The 22,718-nt window shown below is 40.5% G+C and overlaps 2 protein-coding genes across 8 annotated transcripts in view; one reads left to right on the top strand and one right to left on the bottom strand.

The window, feature by feature from the left end:
• SPPL2B (signal peptide peptidase like 2B) overlaps positions 1 to 17,229 on the bottom strand; it is a 45,106-nt gene extending 27,877 nt beyond the window's left edge. For all 7 annotated transcript variants that reach the window (XM_012542230.3, XM_003760806.4, XM_012542232.3 and 4 more), the window contains exons 1-3: positions 16,955 to 17,229; positions 4,712 to 4,831; positions 478 to 660 (exon numbers count right to left, since the gene is read on the bottom strand). In XM_012542230.3, the coding sequence (XP_012397684.1) occupies positions 478 to 660; positions 4,712 to 4,831; positions 16,955 to 17,002 (351 nt within the window). In that variant the 5' untranslated portion in view covers positions 17,003 to 17,229. The remainder of the gene's footprint in view (positions 1 to 477; positions 661 to 4,711; positions 4,832 to 16,954) is intronic.
• A 91-nt stretch (positions 17,230 to 17,320) lies between these two features.
• Positions 17,321 to 22,419, top strand: LSM7 (LSM7 homolog, U6 small nuclear RNA and mRNA degradation associated). The gene is made up of 4 exons (XM_031948091.1): positions 17,321 to 17,462; positions 17,585 to 17,675; positions 20,481 to 20,552; positions 22,067 to 22,419. Exons 1-4 carry the CDS (start codon positions 17,457 to 17,459, stop codon positions 22,207 to 22,209), a joined length of 312 nt encoding a protein of 103 aa, XP_031803951.1. The 5' UTR covers positions 17,321 to 17,456; the 3' UTR covers positions 22,210 to 22,419.
• Positions 22,420 to 22,718: the final 299 nt, after the last annotated feature.

Below are 22,718 nucleotides of genomic sequence, written 5' to 3' on the forward strand. Positions count from 1 at the left end.
ACCTCAGTTAAGGAAAACTGCCAATTCGTCATTCTAAACCAAGGATCCTTAACCTTTTTTTTGCATCACCAACCTCTTGCAGTCTGGTGAAACCTAAGGCCACTTTTTCAGAATAATGTTCTTAACACATAAAATAAAACACATGGGAATACACAAAGGAACCAAATTATATCAAAAATTATGCAATTTATTTTTCCCTTTCAAATTCCTCCTGAAATCTATCCACAAACCCCCATGAAGTCTAGTTTAGGAATCTTTGCTCTAAGCAGATTTATCTGACTCAAGAATAAAAAGTTTAATCAAATGAAAATAGAATTGTGACACAATTCAAAATTCACAATTCAAAAACTGTGAAAAACTAAGGAATGACTAACTTCAGAGAAAAAGCTTTTCCCCCCATATCAACAGTTTAAGTAAATGGCAGCATTTTTTTTTTAAAGCATTTTAGCATTATATTAGTAAGGAAATTTTTCATACCAGTTTTTCTTTGCTAACTACTAGCAGGCCTCGTGCTCCATTCATCTGGGCCAGTTTCACTTTCTCATAGAAGGTGCAGTTTCCACGCAACACCATAGGTATTCGGTTGTTAAATCCCCCATGGGGAACATCAGATTGAGAACATAAGACAGATGATGTTTGATTTTGAAGCTGTAACAAAGACTGAAAAGAAAAAGGTGTTAATGAGTCTGTTTCTGTAACAGTCAAAAACACAAAATAAAATTTTGTACTGGGAAATGGCTGACTGTAGTTTCCTGAAATAAATAAACTCCCTTATACCTTTTTCTCATTAAGGAGAATGGAATTCTCTAAAAGAGGAGACAGAGATTGCATTTTAATGATCTAGATCTACTTATGTTTAGCACTGTGCTTTGTATATAACAGACACGTAAAAGTTTGCTCAATGAATTAAAGAATCATTTTAGCTTCATTCCTAGTTTAAAATTATTTGTATAAGCTTCTGTCTCTATCTGGAGATTCAATTCAACAAACATATATTAAGTAACCACTGTAAGCAAGATTCCTGGGCTAGAAACCTGGAATCTGAAAATGAAAAATGATACAATCCCTGCCTTCAAGCAACTTAACATCTAGTAGGGAGACAGAAATACAAGCTAGAATGTGGTAAGTGCTGTACTGCATAAGAGATTCAAAGAGAGAGGGCTATTATTTCTAGATAGAGGGTGGGATAAGCAGGGAAGCTCCATGGAAGAAATATTACAGAGACCTGGTCTTGAAGGAAAGGAAAAATATCATCAGATGGAAATTGGCAAAAAGTGAAGACAGAATTGGAAGAATAAGCTGTTCGAAGCATGGAAGATATAAGGACAGAACACTGTTGTTAATGAACAGTAAGCAAACTACTTTGGCTCAAGTATAAAATGCATGAAGGAAACTAGCAAGACTGGGAATGGAGGGACTAGAGCAGCATATCTTTTTTTGCATTTCACTCAGTAAGCAATTGAGACTCATTGATGGTATAGGCAACAGTGTAAAGGAGAGATCAAAAAGGGGGAACAGGAAGCAGTGAAGCTGGTGAGGAAACTTGTTGTGGCATTGCAAATGAGAAATAATGAGAGCATAAATTAAAGTAACGATAGAAGGAGTAAAAAGGAGATGGATGCAAAAGATATCACAGCAGGAAAATGGTCTGTATTTGACAATTAATTGGAGAAGGGGATGCAAGAACTGCCTCATTCCACTGAAACCAATACTGTGCTTCTGATTCTATTTCAGTGTCTACCACCTTCTGGGATAATGAATGCAGTATTTACTACCTACTGTGTTAAGAAGGATTTATTTTTATTCAGCATAAACTTTTATTTCTTTCAAACTTCAAAAAGATAATCTTTAGTTTGCGGGAGAAGGGAAGCAGAAGCAAAGAGGGAATAACAGAAACTAAAACAGAAATGTCAAGCTGTAAAAGCATCTAGGTCCAGTGGTTCTCAAAGTATGGTCTAGAGAATCCTGGGGATCTCTGAAACCCTTTTAGAAGGTCTACAAATTCAAAAATACTTTTTATTTCCAATATGGTAAATGTCTATAAATATAATCCAGAGAAACAAAAATGCTTTGGAGAGATCCTCAATAATTTTTAATAGCATAAAGACACTGAAAACAAAAGTTTAAGAACCACTGATCTAGTCAAACAACCTCATTTTACAAGAGAGGAACTTGAGACCCCCAAAGGGGAATCATATCACAGTGGGCTTGGAATACAGTCACAGCCAAAGTTGGGCTTCCAACTCTGAACCATGAATACATACCACTCTAATCTCTTTCAAGAGCTGTTAAAAGCACACCAATGGTCTCTAGGAAGTGAGTCACAAGTTACCCACTGTATAGAATATCGCTCCCAAATTATCAACCCCAAGTAAAAACATCCATAGGACTCCCATTCAACTTGTCTGGTTCGACTAAAATGAATAATGTATTAAAGCAGGGTGAGAATGGGAATGAGAGGATAAAACTAGGCCAGAAATATGTTAAGAGGTTATATTTTACTACTAGTAGGCAAAAAGATAGTCACTAAAGTCTTAAGCAAGGAAGTAATGGGATCATTTGTAGTCCTTTGTACTCTACAATGTCACCTCCCAGTTTAGTTTTCTCATTATCTATTATAATAGTTTCCTAACTCACCTCCCTATCTTCATCTTCTTTTTCTATTCTTTCCACCTTCTGGAATATTAAGCACTGGAATTGACAAAAATTTCTAAATACAATTTCTGGCTTTGTCACTCAATGGCCAAGTTAGACACACTGGGAGACCAACTGTATTCCTGTCCCTCTATCACATTAACAGTCTTCTAACTACTCTTAAAACACAACTACAAAGCAGACTTAGTTGGGGTGCAAAGTAACTGGGACACAATTACAGTAGCCTGGATCCTCTTTTAACTTCTATCCAACCCCTCCAACACCAACCGTCCTGCACATTTACAACTATTCAATGACAGAGTTCAACTGAGATGACATACAAAACAAATAGCATGAACAAACACCATGTGGTGATATGAGCCTGAGCCAGAATGGCAATATCAGAGAAAAGTGGGAGCTTCCAAAAGACGCTGCAAAGGTAAAATGAATAGGCAACAGATTGGAAATGGGGGGAAGGGAGAAGAGATATAATGAGAGTGAGGACTAGTAATAAGACAGTTTGAAAGAGGAGGGTTTGTGGGAAAAGATAATGAGCTTAGTTTTGGACATGTTACGTTTAAGATGTCTCCAGGACTTCTAGTTTGAGATGTTCATTAAGTAGTTGGAGATGTGAGACTGGAAGTCAGCAGAAAGGTTAAGTATAGATAGGTATACTTGGAAATCATCAGCATAGAGATTATAACTAGAGCTCACCCAAAGTGAAACAAATTATCTAAATTCTTAAATTGTGAAATTTCTTACTATTGAAAATAGTAGAAATTGAAAGAGTACTGTTATGGTTGTTAGAGAAGATTCATTCTTCACACAGGAAGTGGATCCTAAGGGCAGCTAGGTGGCATAGTGGATAGAGCACCAGCCCTGAATGAAGTCAGGAGGACCTGAGTTCAAATCTGACCTCAGACACTCAAAACTTCCTAGCTATGTGACCCTGGGCAAGTCACTTAACCCCAATTGCCTCAGCCAAAAAAGGAAAAAAAAAAGGTAAAAGAAGGAAGTGGATCCTTCATGTCTTTCCAACTCTATTATTACAATTCTGGCTAAGACCATACTGTAATTTCAGATTAAGAACCATTGGCTCCCTTACCAATATTATAATCTTAGATTTACATATTACTCTATACTTTTCAAAAACTTTTCAGTCATATATCTCTGGGCTTCGGTTTCTTTATTTGTCAAATGAGGGGACTGGGCAAGATCGACTTCAGGGTCCATTTAAAAACAAAATAATATAATTTACATCTGGATCTCCTAACTAGTTTTGTCTTCTTGATTTTCCTTTAATGAAGCAGAACTTCAAAAATTGCTACTGTTGGAGTTCTGTGAGTAACTTTTGGTGTCATCTGAAAGAATTCAGGATTCAAGCCATGGCCAAATCAAGTAAAGGTATTTATTGAGATTTACACAATCACAATCAGAGCTCTCCTCAAGGTGGGGAGCAGCCTAACAAAGCAAGGAGAGGATTTTAACAGAACAAATGGTGCTCACTATATCGCAAGATATGTCAATTTTGGGGTTATAGGAGGGGTTTGCTTAACATAGGGAGGTCCTAAAGCATTGATGGAATTGCGCATTTGGTAAACCAGAATGCATACAGAAAAGCCCACTGGGGGAGGGGGGAGTATAATGTATAAAAACACTATCATAATAAGGCTGCTTGCATCATGAGTTTCCCCAAAGGAAAGCAATGTAGGATAGATCATAGGTGCCACACTGGGGCAGGTCCCTTCTGTGGTCTGCGGTCCAACAGCCGGCTCAGGATCCTACTGGTTCTACTTCCTTACTGGCTGGTGGTATGTCTAGTGTGGTATGGCTGGTATGGTCACAGCGCATGCTGACCTGCTTGCTGTGACAGTACTTTCTATCGGGCTCGGGCTGAGACAATGATTCTATCTCTGATGCTGGTAGGGCTGTTTCTAACATAAGTAGAAGTCAGACCTAAGTGGCATAGAGAACTTAAGCCAACTAAAAAAAGCATTGGAGGTCTCATGAGGACCATCCAGGAGTGAGGACCACCTATGGCACAAATGAGTATTTCATGCCCAAAGAAGGAACTTACTGCTTTGCCAAGGCCAGGTGGCAAGTGGGCCCACTGGGAATTATACAGGATACAGTAGTCTTTTTCTTTGCCAATTCCTGGTTCAGCAATCACATGGACCATTCCATACTCACAGGTCACCTGAAACCATAAAAGACAATTTTAAGAGAACAAAGATATAAGAACCTTCAGGCAATGAATTTCCAAATTACTCATGGTCACACACAAATAGAAACTATTTCCTGTCCATACAGTCTATTTAAGTCAAACTGCCCCACCTGCTATTCCCTGTCCAGAATAGCCTACTTCTACTTACCTTTGCATGGGTTGTCAGCCATGCCTGCAATGCTTTCCTCTACTTATCTCTGTTTCTTGGAATTCCCAGAAACATTTAAGACTTCAGATCGAGTGCCACTTTCTTTTCTTTTCTTTTTTTTTTTTTTATTATAGCCTTTTATTTTCAGTTATATGCATGGGTAATTTTACAGCATTGACAATTGCCAAACCTTTTGTTCCAATTTTTCCCCTCCTTCACCCCGATGGCAGGCTGACCAATACATGCTAAATATGTTAAAGTATAAATTAAATACAATATAAGTATACATGCCCAAACAGTTATTTTGCTGTACAAAAAGAATCAGACTTTGAAATAGTGTACTATTAGCCTGTGAAGGAAATAAAAAATGCAGGCGGACAAAAATAGAGGGATTGGGAATTCTATGTAGTGGTTCACAGTCATCTCCCAGAGTTCTTTCGCTGGGTGTAGCTGGTTCAATTCATTACTGCTCTATTGGAACTGATTTGGTTCATCTCATTATTGAAGAGGGCCATGTCCGTCAGAATTGAGCATCATATATTATTGTTGAAATATAAAATGATCTCTGAGGATCCTGCTCATTTCACTCAGCATCAATTCATGTTAAGTCTCTCCAGGTCTTTCTGAAATCATCTTGAGTGCCACTTTCTACAGAAGACCTCTTGTTGCTCTCTGTCTGCCTCCTCCCCAAATACATGAGCACACACCCACCCTCACACCCTTCCTATTTGTGTTTGTATAAATGTTGCCTTCATCCAAAAGAATCTAAGTTTCTCAATGCCTGGCTTCTTTTGAGGAGGTAGCAATTTGTGCCTATACTCCAGAATTGAAATATCTCAATGTAGAAGCGTCTTGCAACTTATGAAGATCTTATCTGTAACTTATGGTTTGAAAAGAGTTGCCTGGAGCACTGAGTACTTTAGGATCCAGTATCTAAGTAAAATAATCTGCCCAAGTTTCCACAGCAAACACGTATCAAAAGCAGGACTAAAATCCAGGTCTTGTTAACTCAAAAATCTGTCCTCTTTCCACCAGGCCACACTGTGTTTATGACCTAGTACATGGAATAAGAATTTAATAAATACTTGAATTGAATTCAAATGTTGAAAACAAGAATGATTTTTATTAAGATTGGCACTACTCTTGATGTGTTTCTTTGTTCAGATAGCAACAATATGAATCAACAAAAATTTATGTGGAAGACCGATACCAAAAAAACTGTAAAAGATAAGTTGGGAGAGGAGAGGGGCAGAATGATACACTGGAAAATGTACTAATTGTTATTGGAATCAAGAGGACCTAAGTTCAAATATTGCTTCTGTCATGTTGTGTGTAATCTAGAGCAAGTCAGAACCTTCAGGGGCCTTATTTTCCTAACTTGGAAAATGTGGGGATTCCCTTCCAACTTTATATCTATGATACTACTCTATATATGATGGTACCAAAGTAAATACAGATAAGGAATGTTGGTTAGGAGACAATAATCCATGCTCTTCTAAGCAAGACCAAGGGATGGGAGAATCAAGAGTAAAGGAAGGTAACACAAGGCATCAAGGAAATGAAAACTAGAAGGTAGTACAGAAAGAAAAAAATAGCATGATCAAAAGAGATGACAAGCACTCAGGGCAAACGTGGGCTCGTGTAGGCTCTTAAGACCTACTCAACTTCAAAAAAGTTCAAATGGAGCTTTCCCTACTGAAATGTTCTTTTGACTTCCATGATGCTCAAAGCTTTTTTCTTCTAATCACTGCTAGACAGTTTATGCTATCACTGGTTTTCCCCCTTCACTTTTAACTGTGGGTATCTCCCACTTTAAGTAAGAGACACTGAAATTAGGTTATATTTGTTTTGTTTTTAAAATTAAATTGCTAATGTGCTTCAAGGAGGATACAAGAAGAAAGCCAGGCATGGCAACGATAACCATAAGGAAGCTTTAGCAGTTTGCACAAACAAATATGTGACCCATATGACATTCTCTGGGAAGAACAGTTTATGAAGGAAACACTAGCCACTTCTTTCTCTTTAAATAGAAACCAATGTTCTGAGACAAGATGGTTTTAAATTTTATTCTAAATGTATTTTATTTTTCAATTGTCAAGTATTTTTTTCCCTACCTCTTCTTTCCTTCTAGGGAACAAATATGCATAGTCAAAACAAAATCAATTCCCATGTTAGCCAGGTACAAACATGTGTCTCATTTTTATTTTAATCTATCACACTTCTCTCTTTCATAAGGTAGGTAGCATTCTTGCATCATGATCTGAAAAAGATGCATTTACTATTTCTGACTTTCTGCATTTGATTTTGAAGTTTTTATGCCCTAATAACATGGTCAATTTTTGTGTAGGTTTCATGTACTGCTAGGAAAAAAAAAAAAAAAAAAGAGTATATTCCTTTCTGTCTCCATTCAATTTTCTCCAAAGGTCTATCATACCTAAGTTTTCTAGAATTCTATTTTAGGTAGCATTCTTTATCACTAGTCCTCAGGAATTACTTTGTTAACCAGTCAAGTCTTTCAAAATTGTTTCTCTGAAGTGAAGTGGCTTGCCAACAATCACAAAACTATTAAGTGGCTGACCTGGGACTTGAAGCAGGCCTTTGGACTCCATATCTAGTTCCTTTTCCACTGTACCATGCTGCCTCTGATGAAGAAAAGATCTATCTAGGATGGGTTATTAAAGGAAATTTAGGTGCCTATGCCTACTTTAACTCAACTTTTGAGGCTGACATTCTGCTTCATGAATTCAAGGCACTACACTATATGCTGGGAATACAAAGAGGAAAAACTAGAGTCTCTGCCTACAAGAGTTTTGCAAATATTGTAAAAAATAGAAAAGAGATTCGGTGAAGGATCACTTCCATCTGGGAACAGGGAAATTTCATAGAGGAAGTACATCTGAGTTACACTTTGAAGAGAAGGATTTTAATGTACAGTACAGGGGTATTTTGAGAAATCTATTCCATTCAGAGGAAAGAGAGAAGAGGGAGCAGGATGAAATCTGCAAATAGAAAATAGTATAATAGAGCTGAAAGATTAAGTGCTTAGAGTGTAAATATTGGGAGGGGAATTGAAATTCTTGTATGAAAGACAACCATGAACTCCTCAACTGATTTTGTTATACCCCTGGGCTAAATTCCTGGTATGGTGAAGACATGTGGCTGACCATTTTTATGATCTTTGCATATTAGATGTGAAAAAAGGGGTAACCAGTTGAATTACAGCTAATCATAATAAAATCTTACTTACTATTTGTCAGGGACTGTGCTAAGCACTTTACAAATATTATATCATTTGATTCTATAACAGGTTATACCCCATTTTAAAAATGGAAACTGAAACACTGAAAGATTAAGTGACTGGGGCCAGACTTAAACTTGGGTCTTCCTGGTTCCAGGGCTAGCATTCTCTCTACCATACTATCCAGCTGCTAGCAAAGAAAGCTACTATAGATGATTATATTGGTATTGGGAAAGGGGGACTCCCTAGTGTGCAAACTCCCACCCCCCTACAGAAAAACTACTTGTAATTTAACAGTTACCTAAGATAAAGAAATAAAATAACTTGTCAAGGATCGCACAAGTGGAAAATTCTGAGTCAAGTCTTGAAATATCTTCCTGACTCCTGAAGCCAGCTTTTTATTCATTTTATTATTATGTCTCTTCAGATAACAATTTAAAATTTTTTTTTAATTTAATAGCCTTTTATTTACAGGTTATATGTATGGGTAACTTTACAGCATTGACAATTGCCTAAAAAATTAACAAAAACAATTAGAACTGAGAAAAGATTATTTGACAGAGAACTTAGCATTCCTCCTAAATAAAAAGCCCCAGACACTGGAGTCAGGAGACCTATGCATGATTCTAAACAGATCAATCCCCTCTCTGAAACTGTTTCCTCATCTGTAAAATAGAAAGTTGGTCAAAATAATGTGTTGTTTTTCAGTTGCTTTGGTCCCTACCAATTCTCCATGATCCCATTTGGATTTTTCTTGGCAAAGATACTAGAGTGGTTTGCCATTTCCTCCTCTAGCTTATTTTACAGATGAGGACACTGAGGCAAACAAGGATAAGTGACTTGTACAAGATTACACACCTAGTAAATGTCTGAAGTCAGATTGGAATTTAGGAAGATGAGTATTCCTGATGGCAGGTCTGGTGCTCGATCCACTGTTCTATCTTGTTTTAATTTCTTTAGGTTATATCTAATTTTCACATTCTATACGCTGCAGTCTTTGGGCCTCTCCAGCTCTCTTCTATTATATGATCATTTAAAAAATCAGTAGTGATTTTAGAACAGTCTGAATTGAGTGGCAAATTTAGAAACCAAATTATAAGGAATTAAAGATAAAATGGAAGGGACTTGAGAGGTCATCTATTTCAACTTTGTTCTTTTAAAGATGAGGAAACTAATCCTAGAAACTAGTCCCAGGTGAGTGAGTTGTCCAAGATCACACAGTACTCATACTAAGTGTCCAAGTCAATGAAATTTTTTCACTACAGATATGACACACACATCCTATTACTACTCTCTTTTCCAAAGGAGATAATACCAAGAAAATGGAAGCAGCAAAACATGAATTATTTAATTAGTTTAACTATGAAAAATAAGATAGGAAAGGCACAATAACAAAGTTAGTAGCTAAAGGGGAAAAGGGTTTTTCAATGGAGAATTAAGAATTTTTGAAAGAAAAAGGAAAGAAGCCAGTGTATAATAGCAGTAAACAGTTATGAGAGTTACTCTAAGTAGAGGATGAGACATAAATTGGGGCAGGAAGAGATTTGGAATCTGAATATAGATAATGATGGGTGCTTCTGAGAAGAGAAAAATCTCTGAATCTACAAGAAAGGATAGTTACAAAGGCAAATACTTAAAATTCAACTGCTCTTTATCATTGGCTGATGAAACTCAGATTTAACAATACTACCCTAGTCTTTCTCTTGGGTCCTAGTCTCAAAATTTCTAAGTTGTTTCCTAATCAGCATATCCCAAACAGAACTCATCTTTCCCCTCAAATCTACCCCTTTCTAAACTTCCCTATTTCTAGAGAAAATATCATCCTCCTCCTAGTCATCCAAAGTTACAACCTTAAAATGTTATCCACTACTCATTCTCATTCACCCCCATGCATTCAATCAATTGTCAAACATTAGTATCTCTACAAGATTTTTTTTTCCAGTGAGAAAATGATTACTCTAGTTTGGGTCATCATTTCTCACCTAGCCTACTGTAATAGGCTAGTAACTGGTCTATCAGCCTTAAGATTTTCTCAATCCAATCCACTATTGGCCTGTCACTCTCCTACTCCATAAACTCCAACCATCTCTAGAATCTATATAATATTCTTCTGTTAAGCATTTAAAAGTACTTCACAACCTGGCCTCAATCAGCCTTCATAGTTTTAAGACATTTCTCCCCAACAGGATCACTATGATCCAGCTAGACCTTCTAGTAAGGTCTTTGCACTCTTTGATCCAGCAGTGTCTCTGCTAGATCTATATCCCAAACAGATCATAAAAAAGGGAAGGGGACAGTCCTTTATGTAGTGGCAGGAAGCTGGAGACTGAGTGGATGCCCAACAGTTGGAGAATGGCTGAATAGGCTGTGGTATGTGAATATAATGGAATATTACTGTTCTACAAGAAATGATGATCAGGCTGATTTCATAGAGGTCTGAGGAGACTTTCATGGACTGATACTGAGTGAAGTGAGTAAAAACAAGAGAACATTGTATACAGTATTATATCATGATCAACTTTGATGGACTTGGCTTTTTTGACAATGGAGTGATTCAGGCCAGTTCTGGTGGACTTGTAGAGGCTAAGTGGATCACAACATGATGTTTTTGCCTTTTTTGGTTATTGTTTGCTTCCTTATGTTTTTCTTTTTCATTTTTTCCCCCCGTGGCCTGGTTTTTCTTTTCCAGCATGATGTGGAAATGTGTTTAGGGAAAAAATAAAGGTCTAGTCTTACATCTCATGTCTGTGCTTTTGTACAGCTTAACCTCCATGTTTGGAATATACTACCTTACTCAGCTTTACCTCCTCCCCCAGCTGCTAATGTCTTCCTAAAATTATCTTGCATTTATTTTCTAATATACCCATATATCTCGTCTCCTCTAACTGGATTGCAAACTTCCTGAGGACAGCAATTTCTGATTTTGTCTTTCTATCCCCAATACCTAGCACAATAGTAAGTGCTTAATAAATGTTTGAATGATAGGAAGAGGTTTAGTGTAGAACAAGTATGGAAAACTAAAAAGAATTTGCTGTCTTAAGAATTTTCTGAGACTAAGGTGACTTGATTACTCTCATACGACTAGTTTATATATGAGGAAGCACTGGAGCCCAGGTTTTTCATATTCTAAGATTAGCTCTCTATCCATTTAAGCTATACTTTCTCTAATTAATCACAATTGTATTAGGTATTATTAAACATAGTTATAATTATATATACCCAGCTTTCTTTTAGGTTTGGGGATAAAGTCAGATATAAGAGGTATGGTCAGAAGGATGACTTACTTGTCTGTGGACCAAAGAGGTGACTTCTTTTAGCAAACTGCTCTTCATGAATCAATTTAGATTATTCACATTATTCTCCCCTTTCTTACCAAAAAACATAACAAAAACCTACTTGCTACTCCTTCCCATTTCATTTCCCCACAAGTATACCACTCCACTATGCTCATTCCTCAAACTTTTGCTCATACTTTGTCTTCATCTTCAGTAAATCTCCAAAGCTTCAAGAATGAGTTAAAGACCCAACTCTTACCCTATATGCATTTATTATTCCAACTAAAATGCAATAGCTCAATTCATTTGATTATCAATTTGTTCCATGAAATCATGTACTATAGGAAATATCAGATTTACAAACATCTGCTTATGCACAATCTAAAGCTAAGAACAAGCTACAGAAGTAGTCCTCAATGATAGCAATTATCCTTTGCTTCCAGTTTAAAACATTGAGAATAACTAGAACCACTTCCTCTTATGCAAACATAATGCCAACACAATCACATAGTGAGAGTCAAAAAAACTAGCTTGAAGTTTCAGACCTAGCATTTTCTAGCTTTAGGGACAGTCACTGAATTTCAATTTCCCATCTGTAACACTATAAGGATCTGTGATTTCATAGAGATTTCCTCCACTTGTGCCAACTGCAATCCTCCACATTCTGAGACTCATCCATGTCCTGCCATAAATTCAATACAAGGGATCCATTCAATGAGCCTTTAGGCTCTCCTCAAATTCTCTTCACAATGAACTTGAGAATTTCCTTAGGTTCTCTTTATATTGTCTGGATACAAAGGGAGAACCAGACTATTCATTGGTTCTACCTTGATCTCAACGTGACTAGCTCATTTTACCAATTTTAAAAATTTTGCATTTTAATTGATATCTTTTGTTTTTATATCACTTCATTTCCAAATATATTCTTCCACTACCAATAGAGAAATCTCTCATAACAAAAAAATGGGGGAAAGGGGAAGGGCACAGACTGAATCTGATCATCTATTTAACATTCCATACATCAAATCTCTACAAAAAAGGGGAGGAGATACATACATACATACATAATACACACACACACACACACACACACACACACACACACACACACACACACTTGCTTATTTAGGACAAGCTTGCTCATTGAAACAACACAGCATTCAACAGTAGACTTGGTTTTCCCATTTTGTTTTTTTCCTCTTTTCTATTTACATTGTTGTGATCATTGTTATACAGTTATCAGAAAATTTTACTCCATTTTAAATATTGTTATCATTCTCAGCGTCAACTCCCCATCTCCCCCAACAGAATGCTAATGCTTAATTAGTAACAGAAAAACAGCTGAGCAGAAAGAATTAATCTATCATAATGATAGCATTTTGACAGCATTCTACAACTGCAGACCACTATATCTCTACTGAGGTGGAATCCATCCAGTTCTCTCAACAAGGTTAGTTATTACTAATTTTAGTTCTCAGATTTAGCATTGCTTTCCTTTTATATAGTATTGTCATATATACTTTTTGCTTTCTGCTTACTATGCTCTTGCATCGGTTAATATAAGTCTTCCCAAAACTCTGAATGTTTTGTTATACTTTACCAATATATGGAACATTTTTTTCTTCCCCCTAGAGTAACTTTGTTTATAAGAAATATGCCCAGCTAGGGGATGATGTCTGAACCAAAGGGTTTGAACATCTTAGTGGCTTTTTTCCCCATAGTACTAAATCTGTTTTCTTGATGAGAAAGAGTAATTCATAGATCCAGCAGAGGTAGTTACTCAGTTACTATTTTAATTTTAAAAATCAAATCTGCCAATCTGATGGATAAAACCTCATTAGTTTGTTTGTTTGTTTTTGCATAGTTTATTTTGTATTTTTAAATATAATGATTGAGAGATACTGTGATGTAGTGGATCAAAAACTGGATCTCAGAACCACAAATACCTTAAAAGTCCTGCCTCTAACAGACATAAAGGAGACAGGGAAAGCTTGGGAGCTTGTTAGCTTCTTGGGAGTTTAGGTATTTTAGTTAAGTTTAAGTATTTTAAGTCTAAGAAAAACTTAGAAAAAGTCTTCCACAGTGTTTTATTCAAGAGAAGCCAAGTCCAATGCCCATCTTAGTAATTTAGAGTACCTTTTACTTATAGTACTTGCATTTCTTAAAAAACAAACAAACAAAAACCCCAACTATGTCTTTTTAACACTTTGTTAGGGAATGGTTCTTAGATACAAATATTTTTATTAGTTTCCTACATATTTTAAAGGGCAAACTTTTATTAGAGATCTTTTGTACAAAGTTTTTTCTTTTTCCAATTGACTGTCTCCAAATAGTTTTATTTTTGCACTGATTTTCTTTGTGCAAAAGCTTTTTAATTTTATGTGACCAAAATTGCTTACTTTTATACTTTTTAAGATCACTACTGTTTCTTGGCTGTGTAATAAGATTCTATTTTTATGACCTTTTACATTTAGGGTTGGGTTTTTTTTTTTTTTTTAAACAATCTGGAGCTTATTGTGGCATATGGTAGAAGATAATGATTTAAATTTAATTTCTGCTGAATTGCTTTCCAGTTTTCCAACAGGCCCTGTCAAATGGGAACTTTTTGCTCTTCTGATTTGTATTTTGGAAAACTGAGCCATGTTCAGCTGTTTCTGGTCTTGTTTATCTATTATCAAATCGTTATCTAAAGTATTTAACTAAACTGCCAATAGTTTAGATAGTTTCTTGAACTTTACAATATAGTCTGAGATGTGCTATTGATCATTTTCATTGACAATATTCTTTATACCACTTCTCTTGCTTAATTTGTGATGAATTATAGTCTCCATTGCTCCTTATATGATCTTTGATTTCAATTCCTCAGAAGTTGCATAATATTCCATGACTAGCAACATTCTTCATCACTGCAAGATTATAGAAGTCAAAAACAAAATGGGCCTTTGTCCTGCAGGGACAAAAAAACAAAAACTGAACAATCACCAGAGGCAATGCTGCCTCTCTTTGATTCCTGTTCAATTCTTTGCCAAACTTATCACCTATCTGTGTGTCTATCCCAGATTTATGTAATCCTTGGAGGTCCAAGATCAAGCTAGATCAAACTTGGCTGGCTACAGATCAAACAAACTCATGAGATCTGCTGTTACATTTTCAATATAAGCATTTCACACCTCACAAATCAGAAAACATTATAAATTAAAATTTGATTTTTTTGTTGATTACATAGTTAAGAAAGCTATAATTATATTAATAAAATGTTAAATTCATATATCATAAGTACATTTTTTTTGGAGAACAAGTTATTAAACATTTAACAGTTCACCACTATGTACGCTGATGAATGTGCTCTAAAGATTGTCCATTCAATTGCAAATCTATCAAATTTCAAGATGACCAAAATCATTGCCGAGACATTTAGCAGCTTTCCCATGGTAATCAACTAGTAAACATGAGTCAGGATCTGAAACCAAGTCTTCCAACTCCAAATCATGTTTTTTGCATTAAACCTTCTCAGTAAACGGAAAAAAAAGATTTGCTGGAATACTGTAAATAAACCCAAAACATATGTGAGGTTAATGGGATAGTTTTGCCAACCTCTTCTGAATTTGGAGAAATCTGAAACGAGAAAAAATTTACCCTGATCCTTGTACTAGATTTTTAGAGAAGACTATTTTTCACTCAATAAAGCATATCACCAATATTACTAATAAAGGGACTCAGTGACCACTACAGTACCAGAAAAAATACAAGTCTAAATTACTAGCAGAGTCTGGAAGTTAAAACAATAATAGTCCATCATGTAGTGATTCCTAGCCATAGTTTTATGAAATCATGTGATTCCTCCAGATGTCACTAAAGAATTTCAAAGGATTATAGATTTATAGGATATTTAGTCCAATACTCTCATTTAACAATTCCAAAAAGAAAAAAAAAAAAAGTGAGGCACAGAGAGGTCAAGTGATTCAAGGTCTGAATTATGTCTACATAATAGATAGAATAAGACAGAACAGAATAAGTCTGAATTCAAGAATCTAAGTAAATTATGTACTTTTTCCGCTGCACAGTAAATTCTTTCCTCAAAATAGAAAGGATTTTAACTTATTTTAATTCAGAAAAACAAATGAGTCACAAAGGACAGTCAATAACTAGGTGCTAGGCAATCACTATATAAATAAATTCCCCAAAGGATTTAGTGATGGAAAAGCCTTTAGAGAACATGTAGTTTCACCTCCTTATTTTACAGGGGAGAAAAATGGAGCTTTGCTAGTACCATTCCATAACCACAGGCAAGTTTCTTAACCTTCTGCAATATAGATGTATTTGTATATGGCTCTGGGAGATTAATGAGGGGCAAATTGTTCGCATAACATATGCGAAGTACTTTATAACCCATAAAACCTTTCAATGTAAATAAGTGTATTGTTAACACGCGGCCATTACTGATTCTGGAAGCTTTAGTTTAGGAGGGCTCTAGGTGGGATTATGAGCTTTTGGACAAGACATTCGCGAAAAGAGTGCCCGAAAACACGGGGAAAGGATTGCTGGACTTGGAGCTGGGAGATTTACTTTCAAAAGCTGGCCCCGGTATGTCACGTGACCTTAAGGGAGTCATTTATGAGAATCGGTGCCTCAGTTTGGAAACGTCTGGGACACAGCAGGACTTTGACAGATGACGACTGACTGCAAGCTTGTTCTTTTTCACTTGTAGAAGGGGAAGGGATGAGGTGTGACTCCTAGGCAAGTGATTCAACGACTTATTAACTGCCCAGGGCAAGGTGTAAAGTCCAAAGAAGGCACAGACCTTGTAGCGGAAATAGGAGGAGCGCCAACGAAGAGAAACGTTTGGGAATAGAGAAAACGCAAACGATGGAGAGTTCGAGGCGCTGGGAGCTGCAAGGGGCAGGCCAGGGGGGGGCGGCGACTTTTGTTAATTTTATGTAAACGACATCTGTGTGAAACTGTCCCGTGCGCTTCTATGCACGCACGCGCAGTGAACGGCCCAAAAATGTTTACTCGTTTGAAGCAGTTAAAGCTTTAGGGCCCTTTCTCGGCTTGCTTCAGTGCAGAGGAGGGAAGGAGTAAGGTTTAAAGGCCGGGTGGGGACTAAGCAAAGTCAGATAAGCGGGGAGCAGCAGAGGGAGCTTCACACCCGGATGCAAAACAAGCCGAGGAGTAGCCGGGGGGCCGGCGCTGACTGAAGTTTTCCCCCATAGGGGCGAGGCGCTCGGCTCGGCTCTCCCAGGCTCAAGTTTTAGGCGGGGGGGTCCGAGATGAGATGAGGGGCATCGCGCGCTGAAGGAGTGCCGGCCCGGAATCATTACACTCGGAGAAGTTGGGAAAGCGGGGGGAGGGGCCCGCTGCGGAGCGGGGCCTACGTCCCATTCGGCCGAGGGGGAGTTAAGCAGAGGGGCCGGACCTCCCTCCCTCACCCTCACCTGTGCTATGAGGAGAAGTCCCGGCAGGAGCCGCGCCAGCACCGCCATGTTCGCCCGAGATGCCCGTGACGGGGCAAAGCAGGGCAGGACGGCTACGGACTCGGCAAGCCGGCCTCAGCCACCGGACGTTACCCAGCGATCCCCGGGCCTCGCTTCTGATTTCCTTCCTGCCTCAGTGCCGCTCCGCGGCAGCCCCGCGTGCGCACGCGCCCCACGCTTCTGCACGTGCCGAGCGCCGGGTGAAAGGTCACGAGGCGGATTGTGACGGAAGCAAGATGGCGGACAGGCGACTGCGGAGAAGGGAAGGGAAATACGCCGCCGCGGCTTTGCTGCCAGACGTTACCCAGCAACCTCCGGGCTCCGCCTCTTAATGCCCCCCCACCCCCACCCCGGGCGGCTGCCCTGTCTGCGCAAGCGCCTCCCGGACGTTCCGGCCGAAGTTTTCGCCGCGAGGTGAAAGGGCGCAGGCGCCGGACGCCAAGGGGACCCAGACGGCCTCAACATGGCGGTGAGCCGAGGGGTTTATGCGCCGCCGCCGCCGCCGCCGCTGCCGCGAGGGCGGGAGGGGGACGGACTGACGAGCCCGCGCTCGGAGGCCTGGGCCCCTGATCCGCTGTGCTTTCTCTGCAGGACAAGGAGAAGAAGAAGAAGGAGAGCATCTTGGACCTATCCAAGTACATCGATAAGACCATCCGCGTGAAGTTCCAAGGAGGCCGAGAGGGTAGGAATGACCCTGCTGCGCCCCCGTCGCTCGCGTCACGTGGTCTCTCCCGGGGTTCCCCCCCCCGCGGTCGGGCTGCTCTGATGCCCGGGGCGCCCTCCGTTCATTGGCGCCTTGTGGGTTCCTGGGGTCCCTTGGTCGGGGCTGGGAAGCCCCTGCCCTCAGAGAGCGAGGACAAAGAGCCCCAAAGACAGATAAAAGCCGGTGCACATACATGAGGCGCCAACTGGCAGGAAATCAGGAAGGCCTGGCGTCCGGGGCTGCCTCTGACACTTGCAGACTTAGGAGTCAGCGGGCCGATAAGCACTTATTAGGCACCTGCGGCACCCAGGCCGTGGGCAGCCATCCAGCCTTTCTGCGCCTCAGTCTCTTTACGCCCTTTGTAGCGTGCCCTGCAAACCTACAACACTGAGTGAAGGCCGTTACCGGAGCCCCAGAGTGACGAGGAAAGGCAAGGACGGTTCTGGGTCTCCAGGATCTCGCCTGATGGGAGCAATAACACGAAAATAAAGGGGCAGGCGGCACCTGTCCAGGATAAATCGGAGGTTGTCAGTAGCGGGAAGATGGGGAAATGCCCCGGAAAATGCGGTTTTAGCCGGGCTGCTGTATACAAGTAGGTGTATAGATCAGGCATCTAGGCCCCTGCCCTCCAGCGCGCCTAGGAGACCCAGCCTGGGGTACACGCTGACTTCTTGGCTGTGCTGGAGTAAGTCATCTGGCTCCTGCGTCCCGGCCAGATTGCATGCAAAGCCTTTCTCAGAATAATGCTAAACAGGAGGTCACAAGAAACCAGTTCCATTGCATGATGCTGAAATAAGAAAACGAGAACAGTCTTTTAAGTTTACAGACCACAGGCTGAAACCTCTTCTGTAAGTAGCTGTAGGTGAGTTGTTGCCAGCCTGGCAGCAAAGGGAGCCGGGTGCTTTTGTGCAACACGGGCCCTCCCCTCCCAGAGCGCTCGGTCCTGGAGATGCACAGTCAGGAGACGGGACTACTTGACTACAACATTTAGATAAGATGCATTATTATAGTAATGGTCACGCATCGAACATGGGATAAGTACATACACAGCAGGTACAGTGTTGAGTTCCTCTGCCATTCTGTGGCAGTGCCAGGGCATGGTTTGCAGCTTGCATGCAAACACAAATGACCAGTAATACAACAGGCTTTGATTTAAGGGTATCCTCTGTGCAGATCCTGGCTTGGGGGTGTTGAGATATGAGGGGCGTATTAGGTAAGACTGGCTCCTCTCCCCTAAGACTACACAGGATCTCACAGAGCTGGAAGGAACTTCGAGTCATCTGGCTTCATTTCACTGATGAAGAGATTCTATAGAAAATTCAGAGTTACTAAGGTTAGAAGCAAAATTGGAGCTGATCTTGGGTCTTCTGATCCAGACCCGGTATCCCTCCCGCCATTGTAAGGCTTGAAATCCTTAAGTGTATGAGCAAGGTAATCACAGCTGGAAAGCCGGCCTTGGAATGAGGATGCCCCGGGCTCCAGGCCTGGCTCCGTGACCAGGGCAAACCACTTAACTTCTCAGTGCCCTAGTCTGCCCTCCTTTTCTCCCCTTCAATCCAGTTTGTATTCAAGAAGCTGTGGAGTAGGAAGGCACATTCAGTGCGCACCCAGAAGGCTCAGAGCCGAGTCAGGGCTGCCGCTCGCCATCTGGCAAAGTGATAGCACGTGGGACTCACTGGAGGGGTTGCCTGGTTAGAGCTGGCAGGGACCACAGATGGGGAGGTTGTGACAGCATCAGACCAGGCCTGGGGATGCACAGAAGAGAGAGCCCGGCCCTCGCACGGCTGGCACCCAAATAGGAGGGTGATCCGAGCTGCACGTGCCTGGAGGACTCAGGAGCCGGGGGAAGGCGTGGGGGGATGCCCTTCAGTGGCAGGGGCGCCCCACTAGAATTAAGGAAATCAAGGATTCCAAGAATGGCACAGAGACTGGGGATGAAGTGTAAGCTTTTTGCAGGAGCTGAAGGTAGGACACCGTGATTTTGTCCTTGCATCCTGGCACAGGGCTCTGAAACGGCTAATAAATTTATTGGCTTGCACTAAATTGATTGATTAGCCTTGGTCACAGCAAGGCTTTTCTGCACTCAACAAAATGTATAATCTACTCTTGGGGTGACCCTTTGAGCTAGAGCTCATCCAGCCTTTTTAATGGCTGCCTGTCTCCTGGAACTGGAAGTGCAGAGATAAAATCATATCATCTCTTCCTCCAGGAACTTACACCCTGCTGGGGAGAACAAAACACATGCAAAAATAGCTAGGTTAGGGTCTGATGGAGTGCCTTGGACAGAGGGGCGTGGCTCCTGAGAGGGGAGATCCTGTGCTGAGAGGCCAGGGTGGGAAGAGCTCTAGCTGCCAAGTCGGAAACCCTGGTTTAGAGTCTAACTGCCTTTTTCAAGGCCTCAGGTTACTTATCTATAGAAAACAAGGGGGACGGGGTTAGATAGTTTCTAAAGGTTCTTCTAGGTCTAACTCCTAAATTAGCCTTAAGAGATGAGATTATGTTCATGGGTAGGAACAGGGGCCATAAAGGACGACAAGCTGAGGGATGATGTGTGCAGAGAGGAATGGAGAGAAGGTTGGCGTGGCTGGCTTAGGGGAGATCTTGAATGCCAGGTTCCAGTACAGATGTGGGGGGGTCTGGATTTGGGGAGATAGGCGAGCATCTCGAGGTGGTTTTGGTGGTGGTGGTTTTAATGCAGCTTATATGGTTGCTTTCAAAATACTGTTTTTATATACCTCTGAAATGATAACACTCATTTTCTTGTTTCTGATTCATCTTTGCCAGCCAGTGGAATCTTAAAAGGATTTGATCCATTGCTCAATTTGGTACTTGATGGCACTATTGAATATATGAGAGGTAAGTGGGCAAAACTTTGAAACGATTGCTGATAAATCTCATGGACTAAAATTGCCACTTTAGTTAGGAATCTAATAATGTTAATTATATAACTGACCACTCTTTCTGATAACCTTATTGGGATTTGGTCACGTATTGCTTTAGCAAAAATTTTAGCAGCAGGTTTTCTTGGAAATGTTCAGAAATGTAGACACATTCTGTAGTTGCTAATTCATTCATTAAAATGCAGTTTTAAGTTCCTGCTGTTAGTAGGGACTCCCTTGTGGTAGGGAAGGGAGTGGAGAAATGGTAACCTTAGCCAGGACAATCAGATCCACAGATTTAATCTGGACATTATATACAATTTGATTGTCACTCATTTCCACTCTTCTGGTTTACACTCGATGTAAGCTAGGGGCCAGTGTATAGCTGAAGGTCCCTTCTAGCTCTAGAGCCCATGAAAAAGTAAGGTCTAAATTTGCCTTGAAGAAGTGGAAGTATTTCCGCAGGTAGAAATGGGACTAAGGGGAAAAGCCCATTGCAAGCGTGAGAGATGGTATGTGCATCCAACCATGACCCTGGACCGAATAAGGTCCAGGGAATAGAGTAGGGAATAAAGAAAGTACAGTTAGGTTTAGTTTCCACAGCCCTACTTAGCAGACCCCAATACCCCTTTTGTTCGTTGACTGTGGTTCACATTCTTTTGAATAATCTCTATTATAACCAGTCTGCGCTCCTCAGGGGTACCTCAAACCAGATTGACACTAATAACAGGAAGCAGCGGGAACCTCTTCTCTCCTCTTGGGAGTCTCCCAGTTCACAGAGTATTTGGGAATTTGCAGAAGAACTAGCCTGGCCATTCAGTGCTGGAGGCGGGCCAAGGTGCTGCTACCCCAGGCTCTGCTCCCCTCTAGCTGAAGAAATGAGAGGAAATTAGGGGGCTGTGGGAGGGGTCTGGAAAAGGCATCTCCAGGTGACTCCCCAGCTCTGATGGCCCAGACTGAGAGCCTCCACCAGGCTGGATCTAGCAAAGGCACAGAGCCATCAGGATGAAAATTTGACCTTGAGAACTAAGGAAGCTTCCTGTGTGTGAAACATGTTGAACCTTGAAGATACATTAAGCCACCTATAGTGTATGGCACCAACCCAGGCAGCTAACCTGTGGCCTCCAAGCACTGTGTACATGTGTTACTTTGGAGCTGCAGGCTGTCCAAGGGTCTCAAAGATTTACTGTCTACCTGAGGTATAGTGCGTGTTCCCACATGAACCTGTTGCAGGGTCTCTGGATACCCTTTCCCCACTGTGAATAGGAATTCATATTTTTATACTGATTTTTGATGTACAAAAACACTTCCTTGAAGGCAGCCTGTGAGGTAGGTAGTGGATAAACAGGGACAACTGTATTCTGGTTTAGGAGGAGGAAGAGGAAAAATTCTGTTGAATCATTTTATCTGGTAGAAGAATTTGCTTTCCTCACAATGCTGATGCTGCTGTTGGTCTTGGCTCTAGGTCTCTCTCTTGTGGTTGCCTTTCAGATCCTGATGATCAGTACAAGCTCACCGAGGACACACGCCAGCTAGGGCTGGTGGTCTGCAGAGGGACCTCGGTGGTGCTGATTTGCCCTCAGGATGGCATGGAGGCCATTCCAAACCCTTTCATCCAGCAGCAGGATGGATAGCTCCAGGCTGTGTCCAGATGTGCCCAAGAGCTGCTCTGTTGCTCCATTGAACAGAGCTATGAGGTTTCAGTTCGGCAGGGAAATACCTTCTTTTTTTGAAAGGACTCAGTGACCTTCCCATTACAACTTGCCAGCTGGGAGAGAAGAGAGACTTTTTTTTGGTGTATTTTTTTTTTTCTAATAAAATTACAAAACAAATCTTAAACAAAATTGCTTCTTTTTTTCCTTTTACCTTTTGGTATTAGTGGTAAAGGATCAGAATCATGGACCAGATTTTTGACATAATCTTTACTACTAAAGATGAATTTCTGGGTCCTCTGAACTCTAGAAAGCAGAACTGCCTTGTTATATAATTGTTTGTGCTATTGTGGGATAGTTTTAAGAAATGAAAGTTAGGGTTCCAAAAAATCTTGGATAAGCTGTAACAGAGCTCTGTTATATCCAAGTTTGTTTAAATATAGGGTTTCCCAAAAATCATAATGCAGTTTAAAGCTAGTAAAGCCTTAAAT

This window comes from Sarcophilus harrisii, chromosome 1, assembly GCF_902635505.1.
Source record: "Sarcophilus harrisii chromosome 1, mSarHar1.11, whole genome shotgun sequence".
Lineage (NCBI taxonomy): Eukaryota > Metazoa > Chordata > Mammalia > Dasyuromorphia > Dasyuridae > Sarcophilus > Sarcophilus harrisii.